Raw genomic sequence first — 16,520 nt, 5'->3', positions numbered from 1 at the left:
ATGTTTCAAGCTTGATTTAAGGATTTTATCATTACCTCATATAATATTGACTATTTTAAGTGGTCATGTCTTGTATTGAAAGGTCTAAGCATTTTAGATCTGACTTAGAATCCAATGTGCCAATTTTTCTTCTTTCTTTCACGTTATATTAATAGTTTACATTTTGCAAGGTTTTTGTGTTGGTAGGCAGAACCAAAAGTGCACAATTTTGACCAAATCCTTGGAAAAAAATGGTTGCTGGCTGCTGTTGTCCTCAAATTATTTCCATCCTTGTTAGTGAACATTCTAACTTGGGTTGCAGTTTCTCTGGTTTAAGATATAAACAACCTAAGTCTTAGTTCAGTAGCTTTAGGTCATTAAACTTCAGGGGGGAAATAACTATAATAGCACTATTGATGAAGTGCTGTATTTCAAGCCTGAATCTTATATCTTGTTTCCTGGCTTTTTTTTATGCTGTCCTCGTCTTCCATCTACATACTTTCAGTTCCTCTGCTGCCTCCCTAAAATAGAAGGGAAGAAGTATAAGGATAAATTCTATTATGTTTATATCATGAGAAGTATCAAATCATCCTGGCTCTGAACACCAGCTGTTATTTGATGAACTATCATGTGAATTTATTAGAAGAGGTAATAGCGAAACTATAGAATTACTTCTTCAAACTCTTGGGACAGATGTGTTCTTTTATGTAGTTAAAAGTAGCCATGCTTCTGTGTTTTCTATATTCTTATTGTCTAGCGATGTTCCTAAAACAGACTACATATCGGTTCTCTTTCAGGGGACTCAGAATATTTTGGAAGAAGAAAGCCACATTAAAGATGTTTTATCTAGAATTGTGGTGGAAATGATCAAGCGGGAATGGCCACAGCATTGGCCCGACATGTTGAAAGAATTGGACACCCTCTCCAAACAAGGGGTAGGAAGCACAACATACATTTATTCCATAGTGTCATTCTTTGGGGTTTGAACTTTGAACCCGAAAGGTCTTCTTTGAAAGCAGCTATAACTTATTTGAATTTGTGCAATGAAGCTATATGTGGTTAATTTATTAAATTAGTCTATTATATTTTTTGCAAAACTTTAGACTAGTAGTAGTAGATATAGATAGCTAAAAGAAATCCCATTTCAGTCACACTTAACTGGTTTATTTTCATTGATATAGGAAACACAAACAGAACTAGTAATGTTCATCCTTCTGCGACTGGCAGAAGATGTGGTGACTTTTCAAACACTACCCCCTCAAAGAAGAAGGGACATCCAGCAAACACTAACCCAGAACATGGAAAAGATCTTCAGCTTTCTGCTTAATACCCTTCAACAGAATGTGAACAAATATCGTCGAATGGTAAGAGGAATCCCCTTTTTCCAGAGATGCAGCAAATAAAAAAGTCTTGTTGCTCAGGAGGTAGGAAAACATTCATGGATATAGTCCCTAAGGATGGATAAGAAAAGCAAAAACTTTTGCATTAAGGCAGAATAAACTGGCTGGTAGATGTATCTGAGACAAAGAGAGGACCTGGGTTTGAATTCTGTCTCCAACACTTAGTAGCTATGTGACCCTCAAGAAGTCTCTGGGCCTCATTTTCTTCATTTGAAAATGAGGAGGTTGGGGGCAGCTAGGTGGCACAGTGGATAAAGCACCGGCCCTGGATTCAGGAAGACCCAAATTCAAATCTTGACCTCAGACACTTGACACTTACTAGCTGTGTGACCCTGGGCAAGTCACTTAACCCTCATTGCCCTGCAAAAAAACCAAAAAACCAAAAAAACCCAGAAATGCAGCAAGGGTGAAGGTAGGGGCAGTACTTTGACCTGACCCAACATATTATCACCCTTCTGGTTTTCACTTAGTATCACTATTCCCATACTGAAAGGGACATGCTTCTCATTCTCATTATATTTCTGCTTTACTAAAATAATTGTATGGGGCAACTATATGGTAAAGTGGATAGAGTGTTGGGCCTAGGGTCAGGAAGACTCTTCTTTGAATTCAAATCTGGTTTCGGACACTTAGTAGCTGTAAGACCTTGGGCAAGACACTTAACCATGTTTGCCTCAGTTTCCTCATCCATAAAATGAGTTGGAAAAGAAAAGGGCAAACCTCTCCAGTATCTTTGCCAAGAAAATCCCAGATGGGATCACTAAGAGTGGAACACAACTGAAATGACCAAACAACAACAAAATAATTGTTCCTGAAAGGTTTTGAAAGGGTTCTTTACCGAGATGATGGGAGCCATCTGACATGAGCTGCTTCTTTTCCCCTATTCTATAACTGTGATCTCCTCAACCTCCCATTCTCTCTTGCATCGTTCTAGTTTTTCACTGAAGTGACCCTTTGCCAAAACCAAGCCTTTGATCCTAATTCTGCTTGCCACTTAAGTCATCCTATCCTCTCTTGCTAATCTTAATCTCTACTTGTGTTTTTTTTTTAAACATTATTTCCTAATTCTTCTCCCTCTCTGATCTCTTTTTATTCTCCTTTGCTGGATCCTCACTTATTTCCTGTTCCCTTATTATAGGTATTCTCTAAGACTCAGTCCTGGGTCCACCTACTTTTAGTGATTACATTTCTCTCTCATGGGGACAAATCCCAAATCTCTATATAGCTAAGTCTAATCTTTTCTGATCTCTAGTCCTTTATTACCAGCTTTATGCTGTGCATCTCTGTTAGGGATAGCTGTGTGCCCAACTCACATTTAACATGTCTAAAATAGAATCATTCTCTTCCTTTCCCCAACTCAGCTTGCACCTCCTTTAAACTTCCTTGTTTCTGCTGAGAGCACTGTGATCCATTTAGTCACCATCAAGTCACCTCCTATATCCAATCTTTTGTCAAGTCACATCAATTCTCTTGGCACAACATCTCCACATCCTTCCCTTTCTCCACTTAAATGACTCCTAGCTAACTCAGGACTTCAACCAATCACTGTTCCTGAACCTGAAAGATAATTGCCTCTTAATTGGGCTTTTAGTCTCTAGTCTTTCTTCCCAATCCATCTTGCCCCCTCCCTTCTCCCTTATCTATCCATTGAGAAGGTAAGAAAACCAAAACCCATTAAAAATATACATATGGTCACAAAAAATAAATTCCCACCTTATCCATGAACAGAAAAAAGAAGAAAATAAGTTTCAATCTGTACCCTTGAGTCCACCAGCTATCAGGAGGTAGATGTCATGTTTCATAAGGCCTTTGAAATTATGGTTGGTCCTTGTGTTAATCAGAGTTCCTCAGTCTTTCAGAATTGATTATCTTCTCAATTTTGCTGTTATTGTACAAATTTTTCTCCTGTTCTCACTTCACTTTGCATCAGTTTATACAAAGCTTCCCAGGTTTTTCTGAAGCCATCTCCTTCATTGTTTCTTATAGCACAATAGTATTCCAGCACATTCATATACCATAACTTGTTCAGCCATTTCTCAATTGATTGTCATCCCATTATTCCAATTCTTTGCCACCACAAAAAAAAAAAGAGCTGCTATAAACATTTATGTACGTATGGGTCCTTTATATCTTTCTTTGATTTCTTTGGGGGTATAGACCTAGTATTTTAATTGTTGGGCCAAAGGATATGCACAATTTTATAGCATTGTGGGCATAGTTTCACATTCCAGACTGCCTTTTCCCATACTTTTATCATGCACTTTCATGCACTCTATGTATCAGCCAAACTGTCCTACTTGCCAGTCCCCTAACTTGGGAATCCACCTTTCACCTCCATGCTTTTAGAGAGTGCCTTTCCCCTCCCCACCCAACCCCCCAAATTTATGGAATGCATTCCTTTCTTATCTCTTTAAAATCCCTTAATTGGGAGCAGCTAGGTGGCACAGTGGATAAAGCACCAGCCCTGGATTCAGGAGGACCTGAGTTCAAATCCGGTCTTGGACACTTGACTCTTACTAGCTGGGGGACCCTGGGCAAGTCATTTAACTCTCATTCCCCTGCAAAAAAAAAAAATCGCTTAAGTTCATTTGTTAAGCTACCTTTTTTATATTTTTAATTTTTTATCCTGAACTTGAACAAACATATAAAATGAGCCATCTCCATTTATGTTGTAAAACAAAAGAGCTGTACATGAAATTTTGAGTCTCATGTTGAGCTTGCTTTGGGGGGAGGGGGGGATGAGAGTTAAGTAGATTGCCCAGGCTCACACAGCTGGTAAGTGTCAAGTGTCTGAGGCTGGATTTGAACTCAGGTCCTCCTGGTAACAGGGTCAGTGCTTTGTCCACTGCACCACCTAGCTACCCCCTTTTTCTTTCTTTCTTTTTAAGAATATAATAAAAACTATCATGTAAGTTTTCAAAGCTGTCCTGGTTGCTTATAATTCCTTCTGGCCTTCTTATCATTCTCTTTTTCTAAGGCAGGGGAGGACCCTTAAAATTCTTAGCCTCCCACTCCTTTTATGCCCATTGGGGGAAAAAAAAAACACCAAAAACTTTGAAACAAAATTAACATAGTCAAGCAAAACAAATTCCCTCTTTGGCCATGTCAAAATGTATGTCTTATTCAGCATCCCGAGTAGATTGCATTTCTGTTTGTCTACTTTTCCTGTTACTGCCTTTTCTAAATCCCTTGTTCTTGGTGTTTGCTCTCATCAAATCATCTTGAATTTGTTTACCTGTTTTCTTTATATTGCCCAGTAAGATTCTTGAGATCAGGGACTATTTTTCATTTCTATCTTTTTATCCCCATGGACAAACAGAGTGCTTTTCATATGTATTTAATAAATGCTTACATGATTGTATTTGGTCACAGTGTATCTTTTTTTAAATTATAGAACATTTAATTGAGGAAAAATTCATAATGAAGTGAAATTTATCCTTCTATAACAAAAAATTTAAAATTTGAGGTTTTGCTGACAATATAGATTTTTATAGACTTATTAATTTAACATATTTTAGAAATTACTATAATCTAGCTTGTTTTTGCTTCCAATTTTCTCCAAGAGATACATAACTTCTTGGAGGGGTGTTATCCTGAGGGATGAAGAATAAAATGTATTAAATAGATTTTAAACCCCTTTTTCCAAGATTTCTCAAAGGTGTGTCTTTACCTTTTGGATTGGGGAAATGGGAAAGGCTATTACACAATCATTTACTCTGATTAACTGGAGCCTTATTCTTTTCTTTTTCCTCTTCCCCAGAAAATAGATACTACCCAGGAGCCAAAGGTAAGCAGTGTAGAGTATAAGGGAACAGCTTAGAGTCATCATAGCAAAACTCTTTAATATTTACATTCATAGGTAATACTTAAAAGTGGTTTTAGGTAATGGATGCCATGGTTTCTACAGTGTCTTTGGCTAGTCATTTGAATGTGTGTATAAGAAGTAAATCATACAGGTCGCTGCTTCTGTAGTCTGTTATTGGATTTGTTGAGAAAACAAATTTCTTGACCAAAACTGTCAATAGGAATTTATAGAGTGAAGTCTTAGAACTGCCACTATTTGAGAAGTGTTTATATTTGAGGAATAAATCTCTAAATTCCCTGCCATGTGGCTGCTACAACTAGAAATGAAAAGAATCCGCTTTTTCAAGTAAAATTAGAAATAAAGGGTCAGCTGTAACTAAGGATTATCCATCTTTCACTTCTAATCCTTCAGTGTAGCCAACATTAATTAAACATCTACTCTGTGCAAGGAAGTTAGTGTGTACTACAAAGATGAAAAAAACAGCTCCGGAGAGCTTACAGGCAGAATTATATGCATGTATTTAAGTACATAATGTATTCTCAATAAGGTATAATGTAAAAAAAAAAAACCAACAAAGGAGAACTTGAGAAAAAGTGCTTTGGAATATAAGGAGGGGAGGAAGAACCCTTTTAGCTGAGGAAAACCATTATAATAACCTATTTATCTGCCCATTTAGGCCCAGGCTAACTGCAGGGTTGGGATAGCAGCACTCAACACCCTGGCAGGCTACATTGACTGGGTCGCCATGAACCACATTACAGCTGAAAACTGCAAACTCCTGGAGATGCTGTGCTTGCTTCTGAATGAACCTGAGCTTCAAGTAGGAGCAGCTGAATGTCTCCTAATTGCAGTCAGCAGGAAGGTATGTTGTTTCCTACATAACAAATACTTTTAGGCATGTACTAGGTCTAGGATGACGCTATACTGGTTACTGGGACTACAGTGATGAAATAAAAATAGGTTTTGCCCTTAAGGAGGATAAAGCAACCTAATAAGTCATATAAGGTATGTGTATAAAAATATAAAGAAAAATACTTGTAATATAATTTCAAATGAGGTTACAACCAAGTGCTGTGGGAGACTCAAGTAGGATGAGTTATTTTTTTCAGCTAGGGAGTGAAGATATAAGAGAGACTTAGGAAAGAAATGTCAACTAAGCTCAGCCTTAAAATAAGGGAGAGGTTTTAGCAGAAGGAGATGAGGAGAAAAGGAAAATGAAAACAAAACGCTGTTTGTTTTGGTCATGCAAAGGTTAAAACAAAAGGAAATTTTAAAACAGTAAATAATTCCATTTGATCAGAATGCTGAGTGCTGGAAAAGAGAGGGTAGTGAGAGTTGTCGGTGGTGGTGTTGATGGCTGGGGGGCACCACCACCCCTGCCCAGCAGCAGCCCTTCCTTTTCATCCATGTCCCATGTGCTCCTGCCATTTTAAAGGCATAGCTATCATAAGTAAGACACTTATGAGGAAGGAAAGGGTAGGAGGTAAGGTGGGGGGGGGGGATAAACAGGTGAAAAATAGCGTGGAGAGAAATAAACAATCATCATAACTATAAATGTGAATGAGATGAACTCACCCATTAAATGGAAGCAGATAGCAGAATGGATCAAAAACCAAAATATGTTGTTTGCAGAGATAAACACAGGGTACATGTAAGGGGCTAGAACAGAATCTATTATGCTTCAGCAGAAGGAAAGAAAGCAGAGGTAGCAATCATGGTTTCAGACAAAGCAAAAACAAAACTAGATCTAGTTAAAAAAGATAAAGAAGGAAACTATATCTTGCTGAAAGGTACCATAGACAATGAATTATACTTAACATATATGCACCAAATGGTATAGCATCTAAATTTTTGAAGAAGTTGAATGAGTTATTGGAGGAAATAGGTAATAAAACTATCCTAGTGGGGGACCTTAACCTTCTCTCTCAGAATTGGATAAATCTAACCAAAAAAATAAATAAGGTGGGGCAGCTAGATGGCACAGTGGATAGAGCACCGGCCCTGGAGTCAGGAGTACCTGAGTCCAAATCTGGCCTCAGACATTTGACACTTACTAGCTGTGTGACCCTGGGCAAGTCACTTAATCCCAATTGCCTCACAAAATAAATAAATGAATGAATAAATACATAAATAAGGAAGAAGTTAAGGAAATGAATCAAATTCTTGAAAAGTTAGATAAAGGGACAGCTAGGTGGCGCAGTGGATAGGGCACGCCCTGGAGTCAGGAGTACCTGAGTTCTAATCCAGCCTCAAAAGTTAGATATGATAGCCCTCTGAAGAAAATTGAATGAGAATAGAAAGGAATATATCTTCTCAGCAGTACATGGGATCTACACTAAAAATTGACCATGTATTAGGGCATAAAAATCTTACAACCAGGGGCAGCTAGGTGGCACAGTGGATAGAGCACTGGCCCTGGATTCAGAAGGACCTGAGTTCAAATCTGGCCTCAGACACTTAACACTTATTAGCTATGTGACCCAGAGCGAGTCACTTAACCCCAATTACCTCACACACACACACACAAAAAATCTTACAACCAGATGCAGAAAATCAGAAATAGTAAAAAACATCCTTTTCAGATCATAATTCAATAAAAATTATATTCAGTAATGGACAATTAAAGAGATTAAAAATGACTTAGAAATTAAATAATCTTATCCTAAAAAACAAGTGGGCCAAAGAACAAATCATAGAAACAATCTTTTATTAAAGAAAATGACAATGATGGGACAACATATCAAAATTTATGGGACACAGCCAGAGTGGTACTTAGGGGGAAATTTATGTTCCTAATTGCTTACATCAATAAAATAGAGAAAAATAGATCAATGAACTGGGCATGCAACTAAAAAAATCTAGAAAGTGAACAAATTAAAAATTCCCAACTAAACACCAAATTGGAAATCCTGAAAATCAAAGGAGAGATTAAAAAAATTGAAAGTAAGAAAACCATTGAATTAATAAATAAAATTAGAAGCTGGTTTTATGAAAAAAAAAATAAACCATTGGTTAATTTGATCAAAAAAAAAAGAAAGAAGAAAACCAAATTACTAGTATCAAAAATGAAAGGGTCATCCCAATGAAAAACTCGGCATCAGTGATGAGGAAATTAAGACAAGTATTAAGAACTATTTTGCCCAATTATATGCCAATGAATTTGACAATCTAAATGAAATTAATATCTGCAAAAATATAAATTACCCAAATTAACAGAAGAAGAAATAAAATATTTAAATAGCCCAATTTTAGAAAAAGAAGTTGAACAAGCCATCAATGAATTTTCTTTTTTTTTTAATATAAGATATTTTATTTTTTCCGTTACATGTAAAGATAGTTCTCAACTTTTGTTTATACAAGCTTTACAATTTCAGATTTTTCTCCCTCCCTCCCCCTCCCCTAGACAGCAGGTAATCTGATATAGGTTATATCTATGTATCTATATACATATACATATAGATATATATACACATAATAACATTAATCCTGTTTCTACATTAATCCTGTTACAAGAGAAAAAATCAGAGCAGTGATGCAAAACCTCAAAATAGAAAAAAAAAAAAAAACAGCCCCCAAAACAAAAGAAATAGTATGGTTCAATCAGCACACAGTTCTTTTTTTTTTTTTTCTTGGATTTGGAGATCCTCTTCTATCATGAGTTCCTGGAACTCTTCTGTACCATTGCATTGGTGAGAAGAATATAGTCCATCACAGTAGGTCAACACTCAGTGTTGATGATACTGTGTACAATGTTCTTCTGGTTCTGCTCATCTCACTCATCATCAGCTCATGTAAGACCCTCCAGGTTTCTCTGAACTCCTCCTGCTCATCATTTCTTACAGCACAATAGTATTCCATTGTATTCATATACCACAACTTGTCCAGCCATTCCCCAATTGATGGGCACCCCCTCAACTTCCAATTCCTTGCTACCACGTAAAGAGCAGCTATAAATATTTTTGTACATGTGGGTCCCTTTCCCCCTTCCATGATTTCTTTGGGAAAAAGACCTAAAAGTGGAATTGCTGGGTCAAAGGGTATGCACAGCTTTATCGCCCTTTGGGCATAATTCCAAATTGCTCTCCAGAATGTTTGGATCAGTTCACAGCTCCACCAACAATGCATTAGTGTTCCAGTTTTCCCACAGCTTCTCCAACATTTATTATCTTCCTTTTTTGTCATTTTAGCCAATCTGATAGGTGTCAGGTGGTACCTCAGAGTTGTTTTAATTTGCATCTCTCTAATCATTAGAGATTTAGAGCATTTTTTCATATGGGAATAGATAGCTTTGGTTTCTTCATCAGAAAACTGCCTGTTCATATCCTTTGACCATTTCTCAATTGGGGAATGACTTGGATTCTTATAAATTTGATTTAATTCCCTATATATTTTAGAGATGAGGCCTTTATCAGAAGTACTGGCCTCAAAAATTATTTCCCAGCTTTCTGCCTCCCTTCTAATTTTGGATGCATTGCTTCTGTTTGTACAAAAATTTTTTAATTTAATATAATCAAAATCATCCATTTTGCATTTTATAATATACTCTATCTCTTGTTTGGTCAAAAACTGTTTTCCTTTCCAAAGATCTGATAGGTACACTATTCCTTTCTCTCCTAATTTACCTATGGTATCACCTCTTATGTCTAAATCATGTATCCATTTTGACCTTATTTTAGTATAAGGTGTAAGATGTTGGTCTATGCCTAATTTCTGCCATACTATCTTCCAGTTTTCAATGAACTTTCTAAGAAAAAATCCCCAGGACCAGATGGATTCACAAGTGAATTCTACCAAGCATTTAAAGAACAATTAATCCCAATAGTACATAAATTATTTGAAAAAATAGGTGGAGTCCTACCAAATTCCTTTTATGAGGCAAATATGGTGCTGGTACCCAAACCAGGAAGAGCCAAAACAAAGAAAGAAAATTATTGACCAATTTAGCTAATGAATATTGATGCAAAATTTTTAAATAAAATATTATCAAAAAGATTACAGTAATACATCACAAGGATCATCCACTATGACTAGGTAGGATTTTTACCAGGAATATAGGACTGGTTCAATATTAGGAAAACTATCAGCATAATTGGCTATGTAAATAACAAAACCAACAGAAATATATGATTATCTCAATATATGCAGAAAAGGCCTTTGACAAAATACAGCACCCATTCCTATTAAAAACACTAGAGAGGGGGCAGCTAGGTGGCACAGTGGATAAAGCACCGGCCCTGGATTCAGGACTCCCTGAGTTTAAATCCAGCCTCAGACACTTGACACTTAACTAGCTGTGTGACCCTGGGCAAGTCACTTAACCCTCATTGTCCTGCAAAAACAAAACAAACAAACAAAAAAAACCACTAGAGAGCATAGGAATAAAAGGAGCTTACCTTAAAATGATAAGTACTATATCTAAAACCATCAGCCAATATTATCTGTAATGGGGTTAAGCTAGAAGCCTTCCCAGTACAATCAAGGGTGAAGCAAGGATGCCCATTATCACTTCTTTTATTTAATATTGTTCTAGAAATTTTAGCTATAGCAATAAGAGAAAAAGAAATTAAAGGAATTAGAATTGGTAATGAAGAAATAAAACTATCACTCTTTGCAGATGATATGATGTTATACTTAGAAAATCCTAGAGAATCAGCTAAAAAGCCACTTGAAACGACTTTAGCAAAGTTGCAGGATACGGAATAAACCCACACAAATCATCAACATTTCTATATATTACCAACAAAGTCCAGGAACAACAGAAAGAAAGAGAAATTCCATTTAAAATAACTGGCCACCTGCCAAGACAAACAGGAATTATATGACCAGAACTACAAAACACTTTTCACACAAATAAAGACAGATCTAAAGAACTGGAAAAATATTAATTGCTCATGGGTTGGCTGAGCCAATAAAAATGACTGTCCTACCTAAGTTAATCTATTTATTTACTGCTATACCAGTCAGACTTATCAAAAAAAATATTTTGTAGATCTAGAAAAAATAATAATAGCAAATTTTATCTGGGAAAACAAAAGTTCAAGGATATCACGGGAATAAATGAAAAAAAGAAGGTAGTCTAGCAGTACCAGGTCTCAGACTGCATTATAAAGTAGTAATCATTGAAACAATCTGGTACTGGCTAAGAAATAGAGAGGTAGGTGGATCAGTGGAATAGAATAGGTACAGATTACACAGGGCAGCTAGGTGGTACAGTGGATAAAACACCGGCCCTGGATTCAGGAGGACCCGAGTTCAAATATAGCTTCAGACACTTTACACACTTACTAGTTGTGTGACCCTGGGCAAGTCACTCAACCCCCATTGCCTCACCAAAAAAAAAAAATAATAATAACATTTACACTATAGTAAATGACAATAGTAAGCTCGTATATGATAAACCCAAAGATCCAAGCTTTTGGAACAAATACTCATTATTTGACAAAAACTGGAAAACAATATGGAAGAAACTGGGTGTAGACCAACATCTCACACCGTATAACAAAATAAGGCCAAAATCGGTATATGATTTACACATAAAGGGTGATATCATAAGCAAATTAAGAGAATATGGAATCATTTATCAGATTTATGGACATGGGAAGAATTTAGCACCAATGAAGATATAGAGAGTAAAGCAAAATATAAAATAGATCATTTTGGTTATATAAAATTTATAAATTTTTGCACAAACAAAACAAGATTAGAAGGGAAGCAGAAAACTGGGAAAGAATTTTTGAAACAAATATGTCTGGAAAAAATGGAAAATATTGGATGTTGGAGGGGATCTGGGAGAAAGCTGGGGTGCTAATCCACTGTTGGTGGAGTTGTGAAAAGATCCAACCATTCGGGAGAGCAGTTTAGAACTGTGCCCAAAAGGCTATAGAACTGTGCATACCTTTTGATCCAGAAATACCACTGCTAGGTTTATATCCCAAAGACATCCCCAAAAGGAGAAAAATACCTATTTGTACAAAAATATTTATAGTAGTTCTTTTTGTGGTGGCTAAAAATTGGAAATCAAAGGAATGCCCATCACTTGGGGAATGGCTAAACAAACTGTGGTATATGATGGTGATGGAATATTATTGTGCTATAAGAAATGACAAGCAGGATGATTTCAGAAAGGCCTGGAAAGACTTGTATGAACTGATGTATAGTGAAGTGAGCATAACCAAGGGAACATTGTGCACAGAGACAGCAATATTGTTTGCTGAAGAACTGTGAATGACTTGACTATTCTCGACAATACAATGATGACAATCCCAAAGGACTAATGATGAAACATACCATCCACCTCCAAAGAAAGAACTGATATTAAATGAACACAGACTGAAGAATACTATTTTTCACTTTGTTTCATTTTTAAAAAATGTTGGGGCAGCTAGGTGGCGCAGTGGATAGAGCACCGGCCCTAGATTCAAGAGGACCTGAGTTCAAAGCCAGCCTCAGACACTTCACACTTAGTAGCTGTGTGACCCTGAGCAAGTTACTTAACCCCAATTGCTTCACCCCCCCCCCCAAAATTGTTATTTAAGTTTTCTCATGCAAAATGATTAATGTGGTAACGTTTTACATAATCATACATGTATAACCTATATCTGTTTGCTTACCACCTCAGCGAACAGGGAGGGAAGGAGGGATAAAAATTGGAACCCCAAACTATAAATAAAGGTGTTTGTTGGGGCAGCTAGGTGGCGCAGTGGATTCAGGAGGACCTAAGTTCAAATCTGGCCTCAGACCCTTGACATTTACTAGCTGTGTGACCCTGGGCAAGTCACTTAACCCCAATTGCCTCACCAAAAAAAATTAAATAAAATAAAAATATTTGTTACTTTAAAGAAAAAGAAAAGAGAACCGGGTAGTGTGAATGCCTGGAGAAGCATGTTTTGCAGTGCTATGAATAGTCAAGCTAAGTGGTTTGGACTTGATCTGTTAGTCAGTAGAAAGTCTTCTTCAACAGGAGAGTGAAGAGATATGAGCTATGCCTTAAAAAGGTGATGAGTCAGCAGCATAAAGGGTAGATTAGGAAAAGGAGAGATGGAGACCCGAACTAGGATGTTGGCAATGGGAATGGAAAGGAAGAGATTGATTTGAGAGATAGAATTGATAGGTTTGGGCAGTTTGTTTGATGTGAGTGAGAAAGAAGTTAAATATGACTGCCCAGAGGTTGAATGAATAAAAAGGATGATGGTTTCATCAACAGAAGGAATAAAAAGTAGGCTTTGTAAAGAAGGTGAGTTCAGTTTTAGGCATACAATCTTGATGTGTGTGTTGGACTTCAAGGTGTAAAAGCCCATAAAGGCTTTCAAGGTATAAAAGCAAATAGAACTGAGGAACTGAGACTCAGCTCTGGCAATTATAGAGAAGTTGTCTGAATATCGGTGATAGTTGAAACCATGAGGGTCAATGTGATGCCCTAGCGAAAGTTTATATAAAGAGAAAGATGGTCAAGGGGAAAGCCTTGGGAGAATGAACATTCAAGGAGTCAGAGATAAAAGAATCTGCAAAGGATACAGAATTGGTCTAATAGGAAATGGATGAGGAAGAAAACATGGAAGATAGTGGCAGCATGATAGGATGCAGAGGAGCTTTCTATCATAGTCCCCTCAGATACCCACCCGACCCCTGAAAACATTCCAGTGAAGCTTAGAAATGTACCGTTCTAGAAAGAAGCAAAAAATTTCATTCTGTAATTCTCTACCCCCAGGAATGCACTGAAATTTCCTTCCCAAAGCCCCAAGTTCTTTGGAGACTCAGGTACAAGCTGGGGTAGGTGGACTGCAAGCAGCCCTTGACCCTAGGTGGGTCTTCTATACTGCCTAGCCACACTCAGCTGTCCTAATGGCTACAGGAGTCCAGCTAGAAAGAGAATCCTCAGAGCATTCCAAGAGGATCCAGCATAACACTAGTGGGCTGCCACCATAAATGAAAGACTGGTTTGGAATACACTATTGCAAAAGTGGAATACTTGGGATATAGTATTGCAAGTGATGAAGGTTTAAAACCAAGAATGGCCTATTAGCAAAACTGAGTGTAATGCTACTGGGGAGAAAATCAGCTTTTCATAGAGTAGAGGATTTTTAAGCATTTCTGATAAAAAAAAAAAAGATCTGAACTGAGCTGATATTTTTCACATGGAAATGCAACTGCTAAGAGAAACTAAATGGGTACACATTTCTGATGAATTGTTCACATGTTAATAGGGGGATAAGGAGAAATTCAACCCAAGGAATCCCTGAAGCCTGTGTTTGAAGCCCAGCAGCAAGGGGGGCGGTGGGGGGGGGGATTTGGGAGAAAGCTGGGATGCCTCCAGGCAGAACCTAGTACTGGAGTAGCCCCAGAGTCCCTGGAAGGGACTCAGGAGTAAGGAAGCCCTTGCCATGCTATTCAGTTTCACAGCTTGATCCAAGTACATCTGTGCCCTCCCCCCATCCTTCCCCTAACCCCCAAACTAGATAGTGAGGTGGATGAAATGAATAAACCATGGAAAACTCTGAATACAATGAGAAAATGCACTGGAGAATATGCCCAGGGATAAGCCCTGAAAAATAAAGCTATCTCAAAAGTCCAGGCAAAATCTTTTGAGGAAAAAATGTCCTGGTCACAGGGATTACAGGAGTACCTGGAAGATAATGAAACAAGGCACAGAAAGGAAGAGCTAGAGTGGAAAGGATGGCAAGGATACCTGTAGAACAAATGGTGGAAAATCTCACCAAAGAACTGAATACCCTGAAATTTACAATGGCACAGACAATGAAACTCAGTAAGACAACAAGAAATAACCAAAGCAAAAATTTTAAATAGAAGAAAATTACCAGACTATGTGAAAACCACAATCAGGACAAAAAATTCCATATCATATTTTAAGAAATCATAAATGAAAATTGCTCACAACTCTTAGAACACAGAGCAAAGTGAAAATAGAATATACCAGTAAGATGAAGACTCCCAGGAATTCATAGCCAAAATAGAGAGCTTCCTGGGCAAAGAAAAAAATACAAACAGCCAATTAACAAGCCACAATAAGAATCATATCAGATTTAGTGGTTGCTACCATTAATTACAGAATGACTTGGAATACAATATTTCAAAAGGCCAAAGTGATAAAGGTTTATAACCAAGAATGGCCTATTCAGCAAAACTGAGTATAATGCTATAGGGCAGGAAATGAGCCTTTAATGGAATAAAAGACTTCCAAGCATTCATGATACAAAACAAACAAACCCCTGAACTGAGTTGACATTTTCAAATGGAAATGCATCCTCCAAGAGAAACTAAAAAGGTATACATGTTTATGATCAATTATTCAGGTGTTAATAGGTGGATAAGAAACAAAAGTCTTCTCAGAACCCTAATATCTTTCAGAGAAAAGTTTGTGGTTATGGAGAGAGAGGTGGAAAGGAACAGGTATCCCATCAATCTTAGTTTTATCCGAACCCAACAAAGAGAGAACACAATTACAAACATTTGCATGCACACACATTTCAATATAGAAATGCATTAAACTCAAAAGGGAAATAAGAGGGTACAAGGAAAAGGATGGGATGGAGAAGGGGTCTAAGAGGAAGGGTTGAATAGGTAAGGGAATAATTAAAACAAATTTTGAATATTGGAGAGAGAAACATGAAGCTTGGGGATTAAAAATAAATTAAAAGGGGGCGGCTAGGTGGTGCAGTGGATAAAGAACCGGCCTTGGATTCAGGACTACCTGAGTTCAAATCCGGCCTCAGACACTTGACTTACTAGCTGTGTGACCCTGGGCAAGTCACTTAACCCCCATTGCCCAGCAAAAATAAAAAAATAAATTAAAAGGTAAAATTTTGGCTTCAGGGAGGGCAAGGGGAAGAAGAATTGGAACAGAAAAAACCAGCTATTTAACATATAAATAAGATCACAAGTATAAGAAAAACTTTTTACCACTATGTAAAGAACAAAGAGGACAGGATGGTGAGAAAAATGCACAACAATCATTTGTGAATGGGATGAATTCACCTATAAAATTTAAGAGGATAGCAAAATGGATTAAACAGCAGAATGGAACAGTGTTTACAAAAAAACATGAAGTACAAAGAACAAATGTTGTAATGGAGAAATATTAGGGTTTGGTTTTTTTTCCAGTAAGACTGGGATAAAGCAAGGAAAATATTTCTACTACTGTTTCATAGTGCTAGAAATGATGGTTATTAGCAATAAGAGGAAAAAAGAAATTGAGGTAATAAACATAGGCAGAGAGGTAACAAAACTATTGCTTTTTGCAAATGTGATCATTTATTTAGAAAGCCCTAAAATTAACCAAGAAATTGATTTTCCCTCCCATGGGTATTAATTATTTTATT

General features: G+C 37.0%; 1 protein-coding gene across 1 annotated transcript in view; it reads left to right on the top strand.

The window, feature by feature from the left end:
* Positions 1-16,520, top strand: part of XPO5 (exportin 5) — a 70,382-nt gene that overhangs the window by 3,214 nt on the left and 50,648 nt on the right. The window contains exons 4-7 of the mRNA XM_044001072.1: positions 777-914; positions 1,161-1,343; positions 5,140-5,166; positions 5,861-6,046. Of these exons, the coding sequence (XP_043857007.1) occupies positions 777-914; positions 1,161-1,343; positions 5,140-5,166; positions 5,861-6,046 (534 nt within the window). The remainder of the gene's footprint in view (positions 1-776; positions 915-1,160; positions 1,344-5,139; positions 5,167-5,860; positions 6,047-16,520) is intronic.

Source organism: Dromiciops gliroides, chromosome 4 (assembly GCF_019393635.1).
Source record: "Dromiciops gliroides isolate mDroGli1 chromosome 4, mDroGli1.pri, whole genome shotgun sequence".
In the NCBI taxonomy this organism is placed as follows: Eukaryota; Metazoa; Chordata; class Mammalia; order Microbiotheria; family Microbiotheriidae; genus Dromiciops; species Dromiciops gliroides.
The sequence above is the reverse complement of the archived record's forward strand: the minus strand, read 5'-3'. Positions and strand labels throughout refer to the sequence as shown.